General features: G+C 37.2%; 1 protein-coding gene across 1 annotated transcript in view; it reads left to right on the top strand.

Annotated features, from left to right (window-relative positions):
- LOC131076985 (uncharacterized) overlaps positions 1-26,109 on the top strand; it is a 31,360-nt gene extending 5,251 nt beyond the window's left edge. The window contains exons 2-7 of the mRNA XM_058014339.2: positions 13,018-13,125; positions 13,219-14,392; positions 14,482-14,853; positions 15,246-15,301; positions 25,280-25,355; positions 25,472-26,109. Of these exons, the coding sequence (XP_057870322.2) occupies positions 13,018-13,125; positions 13,219-14,392; positions 14,482-14,853; positions 15,246-15,301; positions 25,280-25,355; positions 25,472-25,506 (1,821 nt within the window). The 3' untranslated portion in view covers positions 25,507-26,109. The remainder of the gene's footprint in view (positions 1-13,017; positions 13,126-13,218; positions 14,393-14,481; positions 14,854-15,245; positions 15,302-25,279; positions 25,356-25,471) is intronic.
- Positions 26,110-26,380: the final 271 nt, after the last annotated feature.

Genomic DNA, 26,380 nt, shown 5'->3' with positions numbered 1-26,380 from the left:
TAATGCTCCTTCCAATTTTGCTCCTAAGATTGATAAAAGGAAGGCCCCTTTGTTTGAAGGGGTTGCAAATAAGGAGGGCTTTGTTCTTGTTAAACCTCACAATAAGGGAAGAGGTCAAAAGAGAACTCTGAAGGACAGGCAAAATGATGGGATCTTTAATTGTGCTTTGGATGGCCTGGTTTAGGAAGAGGGGATTTTAGTTGAGTTGCCCTTTGGTGTTGGGTCCTTGGGAGTGGCCTTGTTAGAGGACATAGAGGACATAGGGAATGTTAATCAAAACTTGTCTTTGGGTGATTTGCAAGATGGGTAAATGGATACAAACTTATCTTTTTGGATTCCAGATGTGTCAAAACCAAGTGGGACTTTAATTTTGAAGGATTTTGGAGCTTTGGCTGACTTGATCTCTCCTCCACTAAAAGAGGCTTTGGTGTCAAGGAAAAACAGTGGGGCATAAGAAAGACTAGGATTGGTGAAGTTAATTGGTGAAACGTTGGTGGAATCTGGGTTAGTGAAGACCATTGACTCTCATTTCTCCTAATTTGATAAATGATTGTTTTATCATGGAATGTAAAGGGTATGAGTAGCATCCCTAGACAAAAGGCTATTCGCGAATTGATTGATACCCATTCTCCTGATATTGCCATTATCTAGGAAACTAAATTGATACTAGATGGTATGTTAAATAGAGTTCCTAGACTCTGGGCTCATGGCTCGTTTCAGCGTGTTGGGGCCTATGGTAGGTTGGGTGATGTGGCTTGTTTTTGGGACCCAAGTAAGGTTGTCTCTCTTTGGTGGATATCGAGGCGCTCTTTTATTTCTATGGTAATCTCTAGTTTGAATTTTGGTGAAACATGTCTTTTCACTAATGTTTATGCTTCTACTGATCTCTTAGGCAAATTGTAGCCTTGGTCTCACATCAGATTTGTTCGATCTTTGATGCCCTTTTTTCCTTGGATTGTGGTTGGTGACTTTAATGCTGTTTCTAGTTTGGAGGAAAAAAGAGGTGGCATAATCAGGCTTGACCTTTCTGTTGACCTCCTTTGAGACAATATTGATTTCTTGAATTTAATTGGTGTGAAGCCAAATAATGATATTTTCACTTGGAATGACTAAAGAAGTGGAGAAAATGCTAATTCAGAGTGGCTTGACATGTTTCTTGTCACTTGCTATTGAGTTGGTGATAGGTGGACTACCAGCTTGGAGATCTTGGATTGGAGAGGTTCTAATCATTGGTTGAATAGATTCCTAGTTGTTTCTTTCAGAGCTTCAAAGAACCCCTCTTTTAAGTTTCAACTTATGTGGTTGCAGGATCTATTGCTCCAGGATTTCATAATTGAATGGTGGCATGATGGGAGGCCTTCTTATGGTAAGGCTATGTATTCCTTTGTTAAAAGATTGCATTATGCAAAATATAAGCCCAAGAAGTGGAATAGGCAATGCTTTGGAAACCTTCACTTCAATAAAGGGTCAGACCAAGCTTGTTTGGATACTATCACTTGCCAGATTCGGTATCAGGGGCTAACTTTGGATCTGAGTAGAGAGGAGACTATTACTGCTAAGGAGTTGGGGGAATGGGAGCTTCGTGAGGAGAATTTTTGGAAGTAGAAGTCTCATATTAGTTGGCTTCAGAAAGGGGATAGGAATACTGCCTTCTTCCATAACTTTGTTAAAGCTAGATGAAATGGAAATCTTATTATCCCTCGTGTCCTCAAAAGGTGCTCAACTTTCCTCACTGGTAGAGATTTCTCGAGAATCTACTTAGTTTTTCTCTAGTCTATTTATTAAGGACTCTCCCCTTGCCAGTGATGAGGAAATCTCTATTTTAGATTGCATTCCCTCTTTAGTTTCTAATGATTTAATGAGATGAATATGGCTCTCATTCAACCCATCTTGTTGCAGGAATTAGAGGAGGTGGTGTTTCAAATGAAAAAAAGGAAAGCCTTGCCTTGATGACTTTCCAATTGAATTCTTTCAAGAGTTTTGAGATATTATCAAATTGGATCTTTTGGAGGTGGTTCAGGAGTTGCAAATAAATAGACAAATTTTAAGAGCCATAAATTCTACTCTTTTGGCCCTTATTCCTAAAAGAGTTGGTGCGAATTGTCTGTATCATTTTAGACCTATTGCTCTTTGCAATGTGGTGTATAAAATTATTGGAAGCTTCTTGAGGATTTTTTTTGGAAGTAGAAGTCTCATATTAATTGGCTTCAAAAAAGGGATAGGAATGTTGGCTTCTTTCATAACTTTGTTAAAGCTAGATGAAATGGAAATCTTATTACCTCTCTTGTGTCCTCTGAAGGTGCTCAACTTTCCTTATTAGAAGAGATTTCTCGAGAGGCTTCTCATTATTTATTTGGTCTATTTAATTCTTTAGTTTCTAATGATTTAATGAAATGAATATGGCTCTCATTCAACCCATATCTTTGCAAGAATTAGAGGAGGTGCTGTTTCAAATGAAAAAAAGAAAAGGCTCACCTTGATGGCTTTCCAATTGAATTCTTTTGGAGTTTTGGGATATTCTCAAATTGGATCTTTTGGAGGTGGTTCAGGAGTCGCAAAGAAATAAACAAATTTTAAGAGCCATAAATTCTACTCTTTTGGCCCTTATTCCTAAAAGAGATGGTGCAAACTATCTAGATCATTTTAGACCCATTGCTCTTTGCAATGTAGTGTATAAAATTATTACTAAGTTGATTGTTGAAAGGCTTGAAGCTTTGATATACAATGAGTGGGGTGGTTTTGTTGTTGGTCGACAAATTCTTGATGGGATTGTGATTGCTGTTGAGGCCATGCATTCTATGACAGTCTCTTAGGAGAAGGCCATGCTCATCAAACTTGACATGGCAAAATCTTATAAATCTATGATAGAGTCAAATGGACATTCTTACAAAAAGTTCTTTTGGCTTTTGGATGTAGCGGTGATTGTATTAATTGGATAATGAATTTTGTTACTTCTACTTCCTTTTCGGTTCTTATTAATGGCAAACCTTCTGAGTCCAGGGGTCTTCAACAAGGGGATCCTCTATCTTGCTGATTGTTTATTATTATGGCTAAAGGCTTGGGTAGATGTATTAAGTCTTGAGTTAGACAAGGTTTGATTTAGGGTTGGAGCTGAAGTAATTGTTTATCCCCTCATTCTTACCTTTAGTGTGTAGATGATACAACCTTGATGGGCATGCCTAGAATCAATGAAGCAATGAATTTTAGAAGAAATTTGGACACTTACTTGGCTGCCTCTAATAAAAAATTAATGAGGCCAAGTCATCTATCTTCTTCTTCAATACCCCTTGATTAATTTAGAGTAGGATTGCTCAAATTCTTAGATTTCAAATTGGCTCTCTTCCTATAGTTTATCTTGGGATTCCCCTTGCTGTGGGATCTCAACGTAGGGAGTTCTACAAGAGATTTTTGATAAGTTTTGCAAGGTTAGCCATTGGACTTGCAGATAGCTTTGGTCTGCTAAGAGAGTGACTCTTTTGAAGTCAGTGGTGGAGGCCCTTCCTATTTATAAATGCTTTGTACAGGTAACCCCTTCAAGCTTTGTTAAGGAGTTTGATGCTCTTGCTCGTCAATTTACTATTTTCGGAGTGGGGCTTGGTTAGGTGTGATTTGGTTGGTAGGCCGAAGCAAGAGGGAGGTCTCGAACTCAAGCCAACATGTCTGATTTGTCAGGTTTTAGCTACCAAGTTATATTGGTGATGGTGTGTGTGCCAAGATCAAGATTGGGCTAGAATTCTTATTCACAAGTACCTCCAGGGAGCGAACAACTTTGGTGTGCCTTGATGCAGCTTGTGGGAAAGGGATCTATGATCTGGGATACTTTCAAGATAGGGGCGGAGCTCATCAAAGAGGGCCTTTTTTGGATCTGTAATAAGGGCTCCGATGCTCTTTCTAGTATGATTCTTGGGATTGTCATCCCTCCATTATTTCCAAGTTTCCTCATCTTCAATTCCTTGTAACAATTTGAGTGAAGCTGGTTGGAGTAAGGTGGAGGACTTTAAAACTATTAAGGTTATGGGTTAGGTGGAGATGATGTGTTGGAAGGATCCTTACGAATGGCCACTGGGAGAAACTGTGGAGGATCCTCAAGAGCTTATTAGGATCTTGGCTAGTAGATTGTGTAGCTACCCTAAGGGGAGCGATATTTTGGCTTGGGGTCCTCACTGGAAGGGCAAATTTTTTGTTGCCTCAGGTTATTTAGAATTGGATAGATAGTTGTATGTTAAGGTTGATATCCCTTGGTGGAAGGTGTCGAATAAATTCTCTTATCTCAAGTGTAATTTCTTCCTATGGTTGGCTCAAAATAGACGCCTCACCTGGAAGAATTTGTAGAAGAGAGGCTATCGGGGCCCTTCTATTTGTGTTCTCTGTAATAATAGTGAGGAATGTATTTCACATCTTTGCTTTCAATGTCCCTACTCTAGGGAAATTTGGCACCTGTGATAGGTGCCGTGGAACCATGTTTGTGTTCAATTTGCTTGGATATTGGCCCTACTTTCATTATTTGTAATCTTTGGTTAGAAAGGATCTTTCAACACTCAAAAATGGTGGGGGCTTATTTGTGGCAAAGGATCACCAATAGGTTGTTGGAGACTATCTCAACAAAACATGACCTTTTGGTTTTAGTGGATCCTAGAGATTTGGCTATTATAGGGAATTTGAATTTGGTTGGTAGTGGTTTGGGGTTGTCTGTAGGTAAAATACCTTGATAGGCCAAAAAGAAGACTCATCGAGAGTGTCGATGGCTTCCTCTTCTTGTGGGAGTTTTGAAGGTTATTACTGATGATTCTTCTTGGGGGAATTTTGGACATGCGAGAATTGTTTGCATTGGTAGGGGTAGTGTTGTGACCATTTCACACATCGCCCCATCAAAATAGGGACCCCTCTTTTTTTTGCTCAGTTCCTAGTCGCTTAGTCTAATATCTCCCTCTCAGATGAAATGAGTGAGTTTGTAATGGTCTAGCTATCATGAAAGTCAAGTTATCTTGAGTTCAACTGAAGAGTGTGAAAGACTGCTGGTTAGGGATACTTCAAGTGCTTGAGGTTGAGGGCGAAAGCTTCAAGTGCTCCTCATGAGGAGCGAAATTTGTTTTGAACGCCCTTAGTTGAGAGCGGAGTGGTTCCACGAGCCTTATCTTACAAGTTTGAATGGATGGAGTGAAGGGAGGTAAGTGAATAAAAAACTAAGTGTTGAATTTCAATCCACTTCATGTACACCCATCTTGAAAGTAACTTCATGTGCATAGCATTTGGAGCAAACTTCATATGTACCTCTTCTGGAGCGAAATTCTTCCTAGCACTTCATAGTGAGCATGGCATCACGCATCAAAGTTGAGAGAGTGAGTGAAAGTGAGCAAAGGTGAGTCAGAGTTCCGATTTGAAATTAACTTCATGTGCTTAGCCTCAGGAGTGAACTTCATGACCATCACTGTTGGAGCGAATTTCCCCTAGGAGCCTTGTTTGAGTGTTAATTAGAGCGTATGAATGATGATAGTGAGTATGATTTCGATTTGAGATTACCTTAAGTACTCCTTCTTTAGAGAAAAGTTTACTTCATGTATTCTTTGATAGGAGCGAAATTTTGCATTTTAGGCCTTCATAGGGAAAGTTTGATATGTTTTTGTAGATGAAGACTTGAAAAACCTAAGGATTAAGTTGATGAAACAATGAGGTCATGGAAGGAAAGTTAATTTTGAGTTGAAAGTGAACTTCATGTGCTTGCCTATAAGAGAGAACTTCATGTCCAAACCAAGGGGAGCGAACTTCATGTACTGAGTTAGGAGAGCGAACTTCATGTTCTGAGGAAGGAGAGCGAACTTCATGTCCAAACCAAGGGGAGTGAACTTCATGTGTTGAGTTAGGAGAGTGAACTTTATGTCCAAATCAAGGAGAGCGAACTTCATGTGCTGAGGAAGGAGAGCAAACTTCATGTGCTAAGGATGGAGAGCAAGTGAGAAAGGGTAATGGAGCAAACTTCATGAGAATGAGTTTGAGAGTGAACTTCATGTGATGGCCTCCAAGAGCAAACTTCATATGCAAAGGTAATGGAGCGAATTTTACTTCATGTACTCCTAAATGAGAGCAAATTTCCTTTATTTGCCTGAGAGATAATGTGAGAGTATTTACATTGAGCTGATTTGATCTTTAGAAAGATTGATTTTGAGTTGAAAGTAACTTCATGTACAAGCCAAGGGGAGCAAACTTCATGTGAAAGGACTTAGGAGCGAACTTCGTGAAAACCCTCATGAGAGCGAAATCCTTTATATTTCAATGCACTTTAAAGATTAACCAAACATTACTTTGGCGCCAAAAAATAAAATTCAAATTTGAATGAGAAGATGTAAGTCGGCCAGCATTAAAAAGTAATTTGTAATTTTGTATTTATTAAACCAAGTCGGCTTTCTTAGGAAAAGACACGACCTTTAGCCTTGAGCGCATATAAGAAGGTGTTCAAACATTCATTTCAGACATCAAATCAATTAAAACAATCCCTCTCTCTTGAGCAAATTTAATCAGCAAGCAGCGGACTTCATTAAGATCAGCGAATATCATCAAGTGGCGAATTTCATTAGAAGGCAACAAAGTTCACCGAGATTGCAAATTGAAGGGCGAATCTCATCTTTCAACAACAACATCAATCTAAGAATGAAAGCGAATTCAAGTATGAAAATGCAGATCAGTTGATTTAGGAGGCGAATTATAGAGAAATTCACCAAGAAGACAGCAAATTTGCTCAGGAAGGAGGTATAGTTACAGTGAACTTCATCAGCATCACAACAAATACACGAGAATTCACCTTTCGCAAGGCTAAAATTCACCTTGTTAATCAGATTTCAGGTTGAATCATAAAAAAAATCAGAGGTAAAGGCATCATATTGATTGCTAGGAGGATAAACGTAGGTCATGATTAGGAGCAAACAATGACATATTTAGTAAATTAGATCTCCTTTTTTTATTGAGAAAGTGCAGATAGGTGTAAAAATCAGTCTTATTTAGCATTCAATTTCAGACTCATTTAGATTTAAGATTGATTTCAATCAATATTATAGGTTGCTACTAAGTGAATAGGCTTCATTGTATCAACATTTCGCATACCTTTCACCATTATCCTAACTTACATATCTCTTATAGGTGAGAAGATGGCGACACCTAAACCAAGTGGAACCATGGCCCGTCAAGCACTCACCAAGGAAGACTTGAGGAACAGTGCATTAGAAACTAGGATCATGTCTCATTGGAGCAAAATAGGAGACACCAGTCTTGGGAAATTCAACACCAAGAAGTTTCGGAACTTGTTGTACACAAGTGAACCTACCGCTACAGCAAAGAAAATGATTGATAGTGGGATTTTAAATGCAGTTGGCTTCCCTCCTGCGGTGCAATGCTACGAGTTAATCATTGAATGTACTCAACACTATGATTCTCCCTCAAGAAGAATAATGGTGAAGGATGGAAGAGTACTTGCGTATCTCTCGGAGACAACAATTAGTGAAGTATTTCATCTACCTAAGCCTAAAGACATGGTCTACATAAGTGTGGAAGGAGCTAAGTTTGCTTATGATGATGATCCAGAAGCTTGTTCAAAGATCGTTGACAAGTTTTGGTTACAGAAGAGTAGACGTGGTAAGAGCAGATGTCCCAATAGACTACATAGAGTGGACTTCAAAGATGAATTCAGAGACTTCATCACCCTACTTCATCGAGTGGTTGGTGCACCTGAAGCTTCATATTTCGAAGACTGGATGTTCTACTTCATAGAGACAGTCACTCATGGCAAGGATGCAATCAATTGGGCTAGGCTCACCAACAACAGTATTGATCTGCAGTTAAGAAGGCTGATGCGCACTAGAACATTCTACATGAGCTCCTACGTCATATACTCTCTTGCAAGAAATTACAAGTATCCCGGACTAATGTATAGGGGTATAGTCGGAAGAGGATCAAGAGAAATAAAAGTGCATGAATTTTATACACACCTTCATCATCCGACCAAACAACACTATAGGAGAGTGAATGATGCATTCACTATGCACATCACGAGGTCGCTTTGAGGTGGACTTCAACAAAGACTCTCTCCAAATGCACAAGCATTGATTTAGCAATATGGTGCATGGTTCATCCAATTCCCAAAGTTGACTTATATCAGGATTCAAGGATGTCCTCCTCCCTACATGTTGCCACGCTACTCGACAGACAGACTGGTGCTACTTGAGGCGGTGAGACAATTGGTGGCATATGTCAAGGCAAATAGGCATAGCATGGAACCAATGTTTCTTTCCCTATTACACTTGGAGACTCTATTGAAGCGTGTCCTTCCTTTCAAGTAGCTGAAGATGCCAAGAAAGTGTTAGCACTCTATTCGCTCAAGCCATTCACTCCCAGAGATCACTTTGATCCATATGATAATGTAAAAGGAATTTTGGGAAAGAAATATGGACGCCATTGGCAATTTAGAGGACTATTGGATGAACATTCAAGATGATGTGGAAGTGAAGAAAAAGATGTATTCCAAACTACCTCTCGATTTCATTAGGAAATGTAAGTTATTTAATGTTGTTGATCAAGTCTAGGATAGCGGCAAATATCTCCAATCAGCCTATGCCAAAGAAAGCAAGGAAATCAAGATCAATTGTGTTGACATGGAGGTCGTAGAATTGAAGGAGTTGATGAAACAAGTCTTGGAATACACTCGCATATGGATAGACATATAGCATCAGAAATTGAAAGAGCAAAACATAACAATGGCATTACACTCAGAAGCGGGGAAAGACAATGAAAATGATGCAAGCGCGAGTGAGTGTGCTTCTCAACCATCTCACTCAAGAGGTTTGAAGAGAAAAAGATGATCGTGGAGAAAAGGAGTCATCAAGAAAGAAGCATGAATCAAGTTCTAGTCATCCTTCCTCCAGGCGTGAAGAAGAGTTGAACCAGGATGAAAGACACGAAGAACAGAGGGTAGACAAGGAATTAAGTCAAGGGGCCAATGAATCAATGGAATCCATAGTTCACAATGATAAAGGCAAAGATAAATCATCACAAGGACAAGAAGATCTCACTCATCACACTCAAGAGATCGAAGGAGACGAAGAAGAAGACAATGATGAGACTACTTCACCACCTAGAGATGAGCAGGTGCGTGAAGAAACACATGTCCAAGAAGTGAGATCCTCTATTCCTGCATGGCTTAAGGAAAGACTAGCTCGAGAAGTGATAGTAGTTGATGAAGAGCCAACATATGACATAGGGAACTTTTGAGCCGGACTCGAGAAGTCTAAGGTGATTAGAGAGGATTAAGGATCTAGGAAGTTGCAAATGGCTACTCCAATAGTCGACAAGTACGAAGATGAAATCACAACAGATGAATATGATATGGAGACTATTGATTTGGGTCCGCTCACCTCAGAATAGGCTATAGGTGATGCAAATGATTCATTGAAGGTAGTTAATTATATGCTAAGAGCGGAAGTAGAAAAGAATAAAAGGTTAGAGAAGGAGATAAGTGCGTGGAGAAACTACTTCAAAGAATTCCAAGAACCATTGAGACATCATAGTCCGACAGCTACATCACCACCCTTGCTTCCTGCGGAATCAGTTGATCATATGGAGAAGATGAGGAATGCGGCACAATTGATGGACACATGGATAGAAGACTCATATACCAAAGTTAGCTAGTTCATGAAGGGCGTAATAAAGACACTCGACACGGTCATAGAAGTCCTTGGAAGAACTCATGTTCTCATAGAGGCCTTTGAAGCATTTGCTCATGCTAGAGATGTTATCATTCCGGTATTGCAAGTTAGAAGGAAAACACCTAGGGAAGTCTTATCAAGAGAGAAAATAAGAAGAGAAGGATCTGCACCCAACTTTCTACAATGGAGTAGTCTACTTCGCATGAAGAAGATCATTTTTGAAGATATTGGAAATGGGTGCAATCAAGTTCAAGATGATATGCATCGTATTCATGATAAGATAGTAGAAGTAGCACAGATTGTCTTGGAGAGGAAGATCGTTCTTGGGATGATTATAGAAGCCAGAGAGTTGGAAGAAAGAGTAAGAGTTATCTTTCATGGGACTGATAGAATGATTTCTAGAAGACAGTTGGATGATATGCTTGAACTTGTAGTATTAGCTAGCAAGATTCAAGAGCTTGAGCCTGAATGGGAGAATGCCATCGTCAAAGCCTTCGATGAAGTCATGCACATGGAGGAACAATTGAAGTCTCTACCTGAAGTTTTGATGACTGAGATAGAGGGCATAGTGACTAGATTCATTGAATATACCAAAAAGGAAAGGGAGAAAGGAAACAAGATTCTAGAAGACATTTTGTTATGATCCTATTTGGCGATTCATTTTCTCATTGGAGGATTGTTCCTCGATTTCTGTGCCAACACATGTTATTTTCTCATTGGTTGATTCCATGATAATGTTTATCTAGATAGGGTTCCAATTGTATTAAACCCTAATTAGGGTTTGGGTGGCAAAATCTTGGCCCTTGATCTTCATTTGATCTTGGCCCTTCATTGTATTTGGGAGTACTATATAAACTCCACTCATTTCATTTGTAAAAGAGGTTAGATATCAGTTAGAGAGATTAGATATTAGATATTAGCTATAAGAGATAGAGTTCAAGAGTGATTAGAGGACCTGAAAAATTGTTGTTACTAGGCTTTTGGATTAATAAAACATTGAAGTTATGGTGTTTCTATTCAATCTTTGAAGCTTATTGCATGATTTTTCATCCTCTCAAGTAAATCTTTGATATTAGTTTAAGTATTTAGATTGAATGACGAAATGTTGTACTTGATATATTGTGAAGCCAGTAATCCATTAGCCTCTTGCTGATTGTAAGTGCATCGTGCGTGGTTAATTGGAATCATTGAAAGTACTCAAGTTCAATTTTTGCTTAATCATGGGTATGCATTCAAAGTGATTGTGTCTATGCTTAGTAGCGATTTGAAAATCTTTGAATGTCCTTAGAAGATTGCACTAGTTTTGGTGTAGTTGTTCCTGTATTGCGATACTAAGACTAGTAGAGTTTCACTTATGTCGTCCTTCATCCATTCATTCCTAGGATAGCTTAGAACCTCTCAACCCTCATCTTTTGCTATTTTTTGATAAATATCCAGTAGAACTAGGAAGGAACTTCATTGCATATCATCCGCAAAGTACTTCATTAGCCTCTCTTTATGTGAAAAGGTCCCTTATGAAACAACAATCACAACGACCACTCATGCTTATCCACACGTTAAGACTTGACATTTATAAACCTCGGAGATGTCTCAAGTGATCCTTAAGCTAATCTTCAACATTTGAGAAACTTTGTTCAAGAGAAGATAAGATACTTTTGGGCATTTTATTATGTGTTCGCATGTGCATGAAAAAGATTTTGATAATGATGGAGGTGTTGTGTTTTTTTTCTCTTTCTATAAAGGGAAACATTTTGATAATCTCATGGAATTTCTAGTTGTTCTTTATGTAGTTGAAATAGGTTGTTCCCTTGGTTGGAAGAAGATTATTTGTGAATCTGATTCACAGATTGTGGTGGATATGCTGAATGAACAAAGGTTGTATGAAGTTAATTGCCATTTAACCTTAGTTTAGTGGTTAAGAAGATTTTGAATGTGTTGCTTTGGAATATATTTCTTTCTGTTACATTCCTAAAGAGTGGATCAGAGTGGCAAATTTCCTGGCTAAATGGGCTTCTGAGAATTTAGAGAGGTGGGATGTGGATGATTGGGGACTCTTGTCCCCAAAGTACGTTAAGACTTCGGAAAAGTTAATCATGGAGGATAGGAATATGTAGTTGTTTTGTCCTTTGTTGGGCTTGGTGCCTTTTGATATGTAATTCTTGCTTTGAGTTGAATTTTTTTTACCCCTTTTCTTTTCTTTTCTTTTTTTCAAAAAAGGTTGATTGCATACTTATAATTAATTGTGAAACTTATTGTGAGTTAGATTTTATTGTTTAAAGAAAAAATCTAAAAAAATAAAAAAGGAACATTACAAATAACAATTACATATAAAGAGTTCACTCTCTTTTTTTATTATTTTGTTCTATGTTATATATAACTAATGCTAATAGTAGTGATTACGCTCATTACCAACTAGAATACCTTCTAATCTAGGCATACTTTATCATGCAAATAGATCTTACTACAAATTAAAAAAATAATTATTCTTTCACTAATAAGAACATTATTCCTCATTGACGTCTAGGACATTGAAACAATATTCATTTATTGCAACATATGTTTACTTACCGTTATCCAAGTTCATAATGGGAATTATGATACCAATCCATGCTCAGCACGTTTTCTTTGTACTAAATGATTGCCATTCCCAATGCTATGCCAAAGGGATTCTATTGTAATAGAATGTAACTCAATTTTTCGCAGAATAATGTGTGTCATTATACAATCATTGGGATAAAATAGTAAAATAAATTAAATGTGTACTGTTGTATCCTAATATAATGACAATCCACATCTTTTAGGAAAAGTTGGTAGTTGTATATTGCTTGACAGACACACTTTGTTGAGAAAGTATAAAATGTTAAAAGTTGGGGTAAGTAATTTTAAATGTTTGTATAATTTTAAACATGCAAATAATTTTTAGAGAAGAGAAGGTTAGTTTCTTATTTAATTTAAAAATTAATTTGCAAGAAAAAAAGTTAGGATTAGTACGAATAGAAAAATAAAGGGTATAAAGAACAAAAATAAAATAAGGTGGTGCATCAAAAAATATTGTTCAATTAACTCTTTCTTCAATATTTGATCAATTTATCAAACATGAAAATGCACAAGAATTCAATTGGTATATTTCTGTGTATACAAATTTGTATTCTATTATTTTTTTCTAAGGTCGATTGGTCTGACAAAAGGAGAATACATTCAGCATGCCAATGAATGGAGTAGGTTGATTACAATTAAAATCTTTGAAATGTCAAGAGAATATAATCAATGCCTTTATTGGATTGCTATGAAAACTATCTTAACATGCTGATGTCTTATTTTCTTATAGATTGGACTGGTAATTCATGCTCATAAGCCCAATCCTGCCCACAAATTGGGAGAACCTGATATCGAGTGTTTTATAGGAGAATTATTAGCAACTCATTCCAAATTACAGGTACTGAAGTAATTTTGTTTTCATTTTCATTCACAATTTTACATAGATTGAGATGATGAAGTAAATTTGAATTTAAATTCTTTGTTTTGCCAGGGATGGCTTCCAAAATTTGAACAAGCATTTAGCTGTCACTCAGATATTTCAGAGAAACAGCCACTTCCTCTGTCACCTGTAGTTTCATCTTCAGCAATAAATGATGAAAATTTGTTTACTCTAAATAATTCCAGGAATTCACTGTCCCCTTCACCCCTCGTGTCATGGCCTTTGGGCATTACAACTGATTGTGGTAGGGAGTTATTTGCTCTGACACCACTTCCCAAATTAAGAACTTCTACAGACTTTAAAGGGTTTTTCACTGCAGCACCAACTGCATGTGGTGATAAAGGTGAACTGGCTTCTGTGTTAAAAACACCAGTGCCTTTTCAACATCTGAATAAGCTTCAAGAAAAAGTTGAGGCTGTGACTTCACAAAAGTTAGAGGCTGTGATTCCAGAACAAGTTGATGTTGTGACTCCGCAAATTTCGAAATGCCACACATTGAAGTCTACTCAAATGTTCAGGGGCAGTTCATTGCAATGTTTAAAGGAGGATACTTCAAAGATGTTTGCAACACCTGGGCTGGAGATATCTCCCCCAAAAACCTGTTTACTGATGCGGCCAATCTCAAAACCATTGCAGCTGCAGAATGATGTTTCTGTTGAATCAACTCCTCCTGTAACTGTTAATTTTCGGAAGTTTGATGAATCTTTATCATCTGATGACTCCCCGATTCCAAAGAGTCTTAGGATCAAATACCCTGATCTTTTTAAAAAAGTAGCAGACGATTGCCCACCAATGAAGACCCCAGTACAAATGTCTCCACACCTTGGGATGTCACCTCCAAAAACGTGTGTCCTGATGGTACCGTCAACAGATGCGTTATCGGATGATCAGGATATTTTTGATTCAGATAAGTCATTTGAAAGGGATAAATATTCATGTTCTTCAGAAGTTCCCCATAATTTATCTGTATCAGTAGATTGTGGTGAAGCTGGAAAAAGTGGAGGATACACTGATAAAACAAACCCTGATGCAAAAGTACTGATGACTAATTATCCAAATTCTCTATGTCAAGCATTGGCTTTTCCAACATTTAGCTCTAAGATGGAGCAAACTGAGGAAGTTGCAAAGAAATCTCAAGAACCATGTGAGACAATGTCTTCAACTGGAGCAGGGCATGAGGAAAAGAAGGTCTCATCTTATATGTGTAGATCTCTTGACAACTCAGGCGAGTTCTCTTTCTCTCACCCACCTTTTGTCTTTGTGGTTTGTCTTTTCCATGCGTTTGGCTAATTAAGGCTCTGGATTTTTTTACAGATCCTGTTCATCCAAGACTTTCCATGGCTGAAGGTACTCCCATCTTTAAAATTAATTTTTCTAATGTTCAAAATACAGAACAAAGGGCTAAACAACCTGGTGAGCAGACTCTTCGGAGAGAATTGTGGTCAAAACTTAAAGCTGCATCTGCTGATGCATATCCTAAAGCAAATAAAGATTTTCTAAGCAATCTTCAGGAGACTTCCATTGAAGACAATTCTCGAACAAATGTTACATCACATATTTGCAGCTTGGCAAAATCCTCCCTTTCCTCAAAGAATGAGGCAATCCCTGAGAAGAGAAGTATTGATTTGGCAAAATCTGCAGCAAGAATCTCTGTCAAGCAAAGTGCTCAGAGATCCTACACAAGAGGTTATTATACCTTTTAGGTTTTCTTCATTTTCTTTTACTGATGGTCTTTTTGACTGTACGACCATGTGACAAGTATTTGTCATTTTAGATTTTCTTCATTTCCTTTCATTGTTTGTCTTCTTGACTGTACTGACCATGTGACAAAAGTATTTGTTATTTCATTTGTGCATCTGGGATTTCAGTGTCTACTTGCAAACCTACATGATACATGCTACTGAGTAAAATCATCCATCCAATTGCATTTCTGATGGAGATTGGAAAATATCTTCAATGGGGGAGAAATCCAAGCTCCAAATTTTTTATTGTTTAAGCAAACCAGAATGCATTGTTAATGAAGTTTGAGTTAAATTGTCAAGAATTGATTCTGACTCTGTGCATTATACTTGTCTCAGATATGTTGCAGAAGGCTGGAGATGTTTCTATATTGGATCCAATGAAACGAACCCAGGTATTAGTCAGATCAATTGCTTTAAAATAATTGTTTTCTAGAGATCAGAGAATTGTCTCAGAATATGCTTATCCAAAATGGGTGGATTGAAATATTTATCTCAACCTTTTTTTGTCTTGAAGTTTAATGAAATGAACCATGCATGTTCATTAGGCATGTTATTTATTTGGAGTATCGTAGTGCCATAAAAAAGCCTTATATAGAGGTTGAAGGCCTAGCATGGGCTCACATGTGTTGAGAGCTGTTTGAGAGTTTCCCTCCATTTTACATCCAAATTTGGGTCTATTCATGGCATCCTTGGTTGGCCCTGCTGATCGTTGAATTCCTTTGTTTGAACAATGCGTTTGCCAAAAGGCAGGGGTCTAGGGAAACACGTACTGGAAGGATGAGCAGAGCATACTCCCAAGGTCTGACACTTGAAGATAAGGAATTCACATGTATGGCGAGAGAGATCGTGGAAATGAGAGTCGAGATCAGCTTTGAAATCATTCCATTTGGTATGCTGTCATTAATTTATTTGAATGTCCAAAGTTACTGGTGTGGAAAATGGGATGCCAAGCTGTGAGGCGATGTAAAGATTCGAGGGCCTTGATAGGCAAAGCAGTGGAGTGAAAATGAGGCTTTTGAAATGCTTGATGCAAGGAGAAGCGGGTGTAATGTCCCCATTTAGGAACAATGCGAACTTTGGCCAACTTTCTTAATGACTACGTGTCTAATGCTGTAATGAAACAGATATTCATAAGGATTTGTATTGAAATATACAAATGTATATATATGTCTCTCTTTATTATATCAATAGCTTAGTAAAGAATGCGGAGTTCAATCAATATCACTTCCAAATGTTCTTATAGTGACAGAAATCTGAATTTATTCTAGAATCGGCAATTTTACTTCAAGTAAGAGGCCTGATAGGTTTCCTTATAACCCTACAACTTATCCTTTGGAACCTTCTCTGATGTATGGCTTTATATCTTATGTTTCCATCCTTAAAATATTCTGCTCATATAGAGCAATTCCCATTCTAAAACTTACAAATAAAATGTCTAAAAAAATAGTATGTTCTAATCTCTCTCTCATAGTGCTCCCACCAAACCTTATACCTTCCTAGAAGAGTACGAACCTCTTCCCAAGAGTCATTTTTTGCAAAGGACACGTCCTTCTATTTAATTTGCTACTTTTTTATAGAGTCACTGCTTTTGAAACATCACACTATGTCTCATTATTGCTTAATAAGATTGTGGCCTTCTTTCCTTAATGAGGCGCTGACTTTTAATAACCATTTATTAATTTGATGCTTCTAAACTAACCTTTGCCTTTGATAATTGCTGATTATAAATTGCTGCGTCTGATTAATTATTAACATCATGCTTAGTTAACCTTATCATTTGCTTCAGCAATTAATTGCTGCTTCCTTGTCTTCTAATAAAGTTGTTGCCTTGATTCACCTAATCACTTCTCCTTCCACAAGTCGCCACCAATTCCTTATTATTGCTGTGTATTGCTATGGATTATTCCTTAGAATCCGACTTAGTCTTTCAAGCTCAGACATCTTTACATTGCTGACTTAATCATTACCTTTCTTACTTTGTAGTTGTTGTCCTAAGGAAGTCGCTTGTTTATTCTTAACGACAACACCATTAAGGAAGTCATTGTTATAGGCTTGTAGCATATGGATTATTAACTTCATTAACCTGCCACCTTCAATACAAACTTGTTTGAGATTGATGGTTTCAAATTTATGGTTTGACTTATGAAAATGGCTTTTCTATCATAATTGAAATCCTTGAATTGGCTGACTCTGCAGACCATAAACTGACATAGGTTTAACTGTTTAATATAAATTATTATAATCATTTATTTAATTGGATGGGGACATGACAGCGGGGTTGTAGGGGCATGGAGAATGAAAGGAATGCATGATAGTATGAAGTGACTCAAACACCCTCGTAATTAGGATTAGGGGTGTTATATACTGGCAGCGACAACAAGGTTTTATCCCCTTTGGGACATTTTCATTTAACATTGAGAACACCCATATACTATTGACATGGCCTCTTAGCTGTATCTTGCTACCCAGTTGCCAATATTCTAGTGTTCCTTTTGTTGTACCAACTCTTTGATTAGGAGTTGATCCAATAGCCTGTGCAAATGTACAAAGTCCTTTTATTTTTTTCAGAGTTTCCAATCTCCAGGTGTTGCACCATTGGTTGGTTTATGACCATGTCATCTTTTTGTGGGAGTCCATCCTTTTATGCTTGTGGGTGATTAGTGGTGTCAAGATGTTCTCATTAATGTGGAACAGCATGGTGTTCACAGGAGTTTGATATGTAATGATGATGTTAGTGGATGGCAGAACCATTTGTTCTACAATTGTGTGGCTTGTGCAACTTCCTAAAGTGTCAAAGCTCTTGGTTGTTTGAGATTGCGTCGACTATGTGATCAAATGACATGTTGGATTGTCCTATGGCCCTGCACACTTTCATGAATCAGTTGTGATATTGTTAGTCTATTGTTGTGCGATAGGTTGGTTGCTATTGAATTAGCATTGTGGCGAGTTGTATTTTGTTGCTCTATGTTTGTGTTCTCACTGGTTATAATTGTTGTCCTCATTTTTTGTTTTAAAAAATGGACTATCACATAAAAAATTTGTTTAGAAATGAAAATTTTACTCTATGGCATGCTTCTCGAGGCAGAATTTTGCCTTACCCTTGGACTAGACCAATCTTCAATCCATCCTCAAACCATGTTTCAAATTTCATCGCATTTTGAGTTTGTTTGCTATGTTTTTCCTTCAATTTCGGGTTTTTTCTCCCTGACTGCAGGTGGGAAATTTTCCTTAAGTTGCAAGTTTTATGTTTTCCTTTGTTTTAGTGTTATAGGGAAATTTTATGTTAATTACAGGTGCATTTTATGAAAAATAGAATTTGTAACTTACTTTTTATTTCCCCCTTGTTGCTTTTTGGCTTTTTAAGTAATTGTAGGAACTTTTTGGACATATTACAAGTGAACTTTAAGTCATAAAGTTTAAATAAAATTTGTAATTCATTTAAAAAGTTCCACTTAAGTGATTTTAAGTTATGGTAGGGGTTTTTCTCCTCCATTACAAGTTTTGAAAAGTCACTTTAAGTTGTAATAGAGATTTTATTTCCCTATTACAAGTTTTATTTTTAGGGTGTTTTATGACTTGTAAAAGGAATTTTATTTTCCCTTTACTAGAGTTTTATTTCCCTTTTACATGCATTTTAAACTTCTTGTTTGCTCTCACAAACTCGATTTTGCCTTGTGCATGGAAAAGTGAACATTTTAACTTGCAAATAGGTTGAAGAAACCCGATTTCTTTGGTTTCATGCATTTTAAACTTGTCAATTTTCCTCAAGAACCCAATCAACTATATTGGATGATTTTGTTGAAAGTTTCAATCGATTTTTGTGGAGAAATCTTAGGAGGAGGAAGGCATTTTGGTTTCATGCCTATTTTCATGCATCTTGAAACTCTTTTCATGCCTTTTGGTGGATTCATTTGCTGGTTATGAGGCGTTGAAACAGCAACACTTGTTGTAGAAATACCACGATTTGCCTTTGGAATTTGCCATGAATCCTCTTCCTCCTTAGTCATTTTTGCTTGTCTTGCCTAGGTGTGGAGTTTGGATGAAGATTTGACCAATTCTCATGCCATTTTGATAGCCGTGTTTGCTGCATAAGGTGTTTTGGAAAAACGTGGCCAGGGTTTGAATCTCCTTGTATCTATTTAAGAGATTCATTGTCTTCTCTTTCAAGGATTGCTTCTTGCTTCTTGGGGGACGTTTTGATTGATCAAGGTATGTTTCTTTCCTTTCTTCTTTGTTTTAATTTCTTGTTTTTGATTGTTTTGTTTCCTTGGTCAATTTGTCTATGTTAGTTTTGCTCTTGCCTAAAATCGGTTTTGTGAGAGATTTTCCCCTCCGTTCCAAGTTGCAAAGCAGTTTGGGAAATTGACAAAGTTTTCGGAATACCATCAGCACCTGTGTATATGGAGATTTCCAAAGATAGTGCAGTTGATTATTATGTCAATAGGGAAAAAGATTGCAAATGTCACATTAACAGGTGGATCCATGAGCCATGTGTCGCTTTCACACGGTGGGCTAAGTTGTACCGTTGTCACTTCAAGTGGGAAATTGGAAACATCATTACTCTTCTCAGCAGGATGTTGGGACTAGAGCATTCTAATATTTTTGAGCCCTAGATGTATCAGTTTATCATGTTCATAAGGCAGTCTCATCACATCTCATGAGGAGAAATTATCAGTGATGCTTTGTGTGAACAACTTGCAGCAGTCCCTACTACCATGACATTTTATATGAACTCATACTTCGTGTATTAAGCAACATCACTTAGACATTTCCTTGGTCTTTCTACCAAGGGTGATCGCTCGCTTATACTTGTGTGGGAGTACTATGATCAGCTACCTTTGAGACCCAGTAGATTACATTTCAGGAGGGTTCAGGATGCCTTCTTTGGTTATTTCATGTGTCAGTTTGACAAGACTCTAAAGAATAGAAGAGTATCAGATGAGGCATGGGAAAGAGTGAATGAATGTGGTTGCTTGTTCCTTCAATTCCCGACTTTCACTTCCATGAGAGTTGGATGTTACAACGGGCAGCCATATATGCTCCTTAGATACTCAACTGATAAGATTATTCTTATGGAGTTGGGAAGACAGATCATGGCGGTTCACGCACATCAATCTGTCAAGCATAAGGTTGGGATGGGGATTTCTACAACTAACCCATTGAAAATTGGCCGGTATTCCCTTGTTACATCACCAAAGCCAAAGCTATGGAGACCGAAATGCAGGAGATAAAACTCAAAAGTTTTAAGTCAAGAACTGATTTTGACTACAGAGGTATGAAGGAGAGAATTAAAAAGTCCTTCATACATGTGCATCGCATAGAGGATATATGGGTGGATCTTCGTACAAAAAAGGAGGTTCATAAGATGGATTATTGCAGGCTCACCCCTGAGTAGATTATTGATTTAACTTGATGAACATTTTGCAAGGAATGATTGATGATGGGAATGTGCTTGATCCTGAATATGTTTCACAAAGAGTTGATGAAGCCCCACTTCTTTTATTTCAGTGGTCACATAAAGAATACATTTCCATTCTTGAGAGATTTCAGCCTATCCTAGCTAACACCAACACTTGGCTCAAAGGTAATGGTGTTAGACTCATCAAGATCAAGGTTGGAAGAGAAGATGATTCTACAGGACCCCTCATACGCAAATTTGAAATCCAAATAGACAACAAGGAAGGTGCATCATCTTCGGGCACAAGAATCAAGTTGCGAGTTAGTCAGACGATGGTACTTCCTCCTGAAGAGGCGACGGTTTGTGGGAAGGAGAAATCCCAGCTTCACATTCATGTGATTGATCCTAAAGATCCAAAAGAAGAACAACATTCAAATGATGCTCCTAAGTCACTAACTTCGGAGTCACCTCATGAGGTTCCTTCCTCAATACCCATGGAACTACCTTTATCTCCTCCCGACACAGATGTGGATGCTTCCTCCATTATTCATGATGTTCCTACAGTAGTGGATGAGTCTCCTTAGGACGCCATTCGCATTTCAGTAGTTGAGCCACCTCTTGATTATCAACAAGAGAGTTTGTTGGAAATCTTCGAGGATACTCCTGTATGTATTCATTTGTCAGAGATTGATACCTCTACTTCCGGCTTTGAGGAGTTTATGAGACAATCCTCATGTCCTTTGGTTACCGAGCAAGCCATGGTTGCTATCTAGATAGATACTTCCCCCACGATGACCACGGTTGTTCAAACAAAAACTGCTTCTCCTCTACTTTCAACTGTTACTGAAGGAGAACTAATGGCTTTACCTCCATGGCTTAGTTCTTTCACTCCCAAGAGAAAGAAGTAGGAAATTTCTCTTGATGTCTTTGATTATCAGCAGCTTAGGCAATCAAGACCTTAGGTTTCTAAAAGAGCTAAGACAATCTCAAGGGTGACAGTTGATAGTAACAAGATGAAGGTAGCTGAAATTGTTAAACCTCTTGTAGACAAGCCACATGAAGAGATGCAAGTTGTTGATCACAGAGTCACAAGGGTAGAATTGGGTAAGCAAACGCATGAAGTTGTTAAACACGATGCCCAACAGTCCGTAGCTTCACTAGTATAGCGATATGATGAGATTCTAGCTACAACTGTTCAAAGGATTACGAAGTCTGCCAGTGAAGGGAACAATCCTTCAAGTTCTTCCGGTCCACAGGAATCGATTCAAGGAGTTGAGAGAGCTGCTCAAAAGGTACAAGCATTGGAATCTTGGGTGGATCAACTTCATGATTTATGTGCACAGGTCTTGAAGGAGGTTTTTCAAATGATGCTCAAATTGAATACCTTTGAGGAACAATTGAACCAGGTTTCTGATGCTTTCAAACAAAGCTTGGAAAAGGTGGAAGATAGCTTGACAACATGGCTCAAGATTCCTCAACAAAAGTTGAGTGTTCTTCTAGAACATCAGGTTATTCCTTTGAGGGTTGTGTATCTAGAATACCAGGAGCTCTTGGAGAACAAAGCTCTTGTTCTCAAGTCGCTTGTTGAAGACATTGATGATACCATGAGACTGCGATTGGAAGTATTTCAGGATATTGTTTCTCGTTGTGAGAAAGCTTCTTGCAATATCATGGATCACAATGGGGAATTATTATCAGAAGAAAGGGTTCTCTCAGATCTACTGTTGAAGATTCATCATGAGTGGAGAGTCAACCATTTTCTGTTGCATCTATTCAAGTTTTGGTTGCCTATCAAATCTTCTTGCAGGAAATTCAGTCTTCCTTCGAGAAGAATAATGCCACAATCCTTCGTTGCAACAATGTTATTGTGAACACCATGATCGTGGCAAATAATATCCATGAACCGAATCCTGATGAGCTGCAAATGATCATCCAGAAGTTCGAAGGATTCATGTCTTCACATGTTGCAACCTAAGTGTTTTTCAACACTTAGTTGCCTTTTTTAGAATTGTAATCTCTTAGTTGTAGTTTCTCTTTTGACATGTTTACTTGTAAAAACATTTTGAAAATTGCAAGTCAAGTCATTACTCACACTTTTGTAATTACAAGTGAACAAGTTACAAGTCAATTTAGAATAGGACTTGTAAATTTGAATAAGTCATAGTTAGTTATTGAATAAGTCTTTGTGGTTGAGAGAATTTCTCAAGTTAGTTAGGATCCTCCCACCTTTTTCTCATGACTCCTCTTTTATAAATACTTGAGGGGGTCTATTGTATTTTTTATCTTTTAGAAAGCAAGCAAAAAGTCTACCAAATTTGTAGCAAAAAAAAGTCTTTGAGCTTTATGTGTAAATTGAAGAATTGAAAGGAATAGAAGAAGATTGCTCAAGTTTTGAGTCTTTGTGCTACATTCTTGAGTTTGTGTTCCATATTATCTTTCTTGCAAGTGTTTCTTAGAGAACTTGATCGAATTTGATTTGCAGTCTTTGTGCTGCAAGTATTGGAAGTTAATATAAATTAAAGTAAACATTCTTCTAGGAAGAGCTGTATGATTTTGTGCTTACACTTGTTCTTGAAAGAAATTAGAAATAGATTTTGTGATAAGAAATAGTTATGAGTCTTTGAGCTTATACTAGTTCTTACTATTTTGTGTAAAAGAGAATAAGATATTTCAAACTTTGTGCTGCTATAATTTGTTCTTGATATTATTAGCATAGAAAAGGTAGATAGGACTTCATATATTCAAGTCTTTGAGCTTGATATTGCTGTCCCGTCCCGAAGGAAGTGACAGAAGTCTTTGAGCTTGATATTGCTGTCCCGTCCCGAAGGAAGTGACAGAAGTCTTTGAGCTTTCAGGAAACTTCATTTCCTTTCTCTCATTTCATTTCAAAAAGTTGTTACTGCTGTTTTACGTTAAATTGCTATCACTTTTCTGTAGAGAAAAGGATATTGGCTTTCTTGAAAAAAGAAGAAAGACTGTTGTTCCATCCTATTGGCTTTCTTGAAAAAAGAAGAAAGACTGTTGTTCCATCCTGTTGTAGTTTTAGTATTAGATAGATAGGGGGAGCCTTACTTTAATTAGGAGAGTATCATACTCACACACTATGGTTGAAGCTACAATTTCGTATATTTCCCCAAGTGTACAAAATTTTCAACCAATAATAATATTTTAGTGATGGGATGTCTGAGGTCTATTACATGCATGAAGGTTTTGTAGTGAGCTACTTGAACCAAGGGCCGCCACACCTTTAAGAGACAAGTTATTGTTGTGTTAGAATAGGATTGCACTAATTGTTCATTACATTGAGATTAATGGCCTCTGCACCTCCCATGATTCCTTTTGTTTGCACTTGGCTCAATGTGCCCAATGTCCTCTAATACGAGTGCCTCAACCAACATGAACCTGGATATGATCTGCTGGGCTCAACACTACCTACGTTTCGGAGAAACCTGGAATGTTAACTCCTTGAGAAGCTTAGAATGAATTAACAAAGAAAATTATTTCTGTCATAAGATTATGTTCTTTTATGACATACTAAAAAATTGGTCTGATTTTTGGACAGCTGTAATGGGGTGTTACAACAACCTTATATGGGTATAATGGATGCTTGAATTTGGAATCGATTTAAGAGACAAGTTATTGTTGTGCTAGAATAGGATTGCATTGATTGTTCATTGCATTGACATTAATGGCCTCTGCACCTCCCATGATTCCTTTTGTTTACACTTGGCCAATGTGCCCAATGTCCTCTAATATGAGTGCCTAAACCAACATGAACCTGGATATGATCTCCTGGGCTCAACACTACCTACGTTTCGGAGAAACCTGAATGTTAACTCCTTGAGAAGCTTAGATTGGATTAACAAAGAAAATTATTTCTGTCATAAGATTACGTTCTTTTATGACAGATACTAAAAAATTGGTCTGATTTTTGGACAGTTGTAATGGGGTCTTACAACAACCTTATATGGGTATAACAGATGCTTGAATTTGGGATCGATGATATTTTTATCTTTACATAGCTTTCCTTCGTTTTGATATTGTCACCCTTCTAAATGTTTTAGGATGCTTAATATTTGAATTTTATACATTGAACATTACAAAGTAGCAGCAAGTTAAGGACATCACTTATAAGTGTTTTTCCATCCTTTGTGTGTGCTAGAGTTATTAGTTTAATTCTATTTCATTTTTATTTTTTATGGTGCATTTCTAAAAGCATGAAATATGTAGTTTATAAGCACTCCATGTCAAAAAGCATTAATTGAATATAGCTCCCATCCATAATATCAAAGAGTTCAAGCTAAAACCTGTATATAAAGTTGATTCGAATAGCCTATAGATAGAAAGTATTGGGATTGTGTAGCCTGTTTGGCAATAGTAAGAATTGATTCCCATGAGAGGCAGTTCATTGTAATCTATTTAAATCTACCCAATGAGGTCATGCTAGGTTTTATGGATTGGAATTGATTCCCCAGCGATCCTCAATGTGTCCATTTAGACCCACAAATGCAGAAACTGTTTGTTGTCTGTGTATATGTATATCTACTAGTGAGGAATGCCTGCTTGTTTTCTATATTCAAATGCTATACTGACCTGGGGATTAATGTTTGCGGACAAACACCTGCACGGCTGAACTGTCACTAAGAATGTTGTACACAAAAGAAGTAGTTCTTTATATTTTAAAATAAGAGTTTATATTTCTCCAGAAACAATCATATTACAAAGCTAAATCATTAAGAAGCTACTGAGTTTGTATAATTATGGCTCAATATGCCAGGTACTAGAATGGCCTGATGTTTGTATTCATTTAGAAATTTAACAGGCCTTAAAAATTTAATTAAGGTTGTTGATTTAGCGGTAAGTTAAAGTAAGTTGCATGTCCTATATGATTCATATGGAGCTTTTATGCTTGTATATTACATGCATGCTATGTCAAGCATTAACACATTCTGATGTCTGTATATGGTTATAGATGATTAAACCAAGCAAAACTGATTCCACCATAATGAGAACTTCAAGATTCCAACGTAAGGTCAAGCAAGCTGATGGTAAGAGTACCTGCTCCTTGTAGTTTGTTATAATGATTATACTTTAAATATTAAGAAGATATGTTATATTCCATATTTGCTTGATTAATATGGTTGTCTGTTTTGGAAATTTACAGAGACTTCTTACACCACTCGCTTCCATGCACCATAAAGAGAAACCCGAGGCTATTCACATATTTTTGAAATTTGTCTTAGAGCAACCATCTTGTCAAAGGTGTAATACCACATTCTGGGGTTTATGCTTACCTTAAGCATTTTATGCTTTCACATATTATATGATTGGAAAACTAATCATCATAAAAAAAAACGGAAGGCAAAACATCCCCAAGGCTATTTACTTATTTTCAAAATCTCTAGAGAGCAACCATCTAGCTAAAGGTGTAATACCACTTTATGGGGTTCATCCTTACCTCAAGCACTTTCTAGTGTGTATTTATGCTCACGTTCAGCACTTTGTGCTCTCATATATGATATGATTTGAAAATTTAATCATGGCGAAAACAGGTAAGGCACAGTGATCATGTTTTGTATGTATAATAATTCCTGTTAGAAGTAGCAGCTAATAGGGAGGGAAATGATCCCTATTATAATTATTTTCTTTATGTTGATACAAGTTTATGAAAATGTCCATTGTCACCCTGAAATGTAATTTTGATCATTTTTCTTTGTATATGGACTGAGAATGTGGTGAGAGGGTACTAAAATGTTGCCATAACTTATTTTGTAAATTTTAAAGAATGGATTAGTTAAATAATTGGATTTTAGTGTTTTTTGCCTTCAATTCTCAGATAAAGCTCATAATGTTTTAGAGGTCAAGAAACATATGCAAAAAAGGGATGCTTCCATCCAAAAAATTTGTTCATGCTTGCTTGCAACTCTGATATTTCTGTATCAGTTATAGTTTCATTGTCCAGTAGAGTATTGGGGATATGGTTTTCAAACCAACTGAAGTTTTGCAGGTGGTTCGTTGGAAGCAAGATTGAAAATTTGAAACTAAATCATTATTCGGAACTTCAGCTTCTCAC

This window comes from Cryptomeria japonica, chromosome 6 (genome assembly GCF_030272615.1).
Source record: "Cryptomeria japonica chromosome 6, Sugi_1.0, whole genome shotgun sequence".
NCBI classification, from domain to species: Eukaryota; Viridiplantae; Streptophyta; class Pinopsida; order Cupressales; family Cupressaceae; genus Cryptomeria; species Cryptomeria japonica.
The sequence above is the reverse complement of the archived record's forward strand: the minus strand, read 5'-3'. Positions and strand labels throughout refer to the sequence as shown.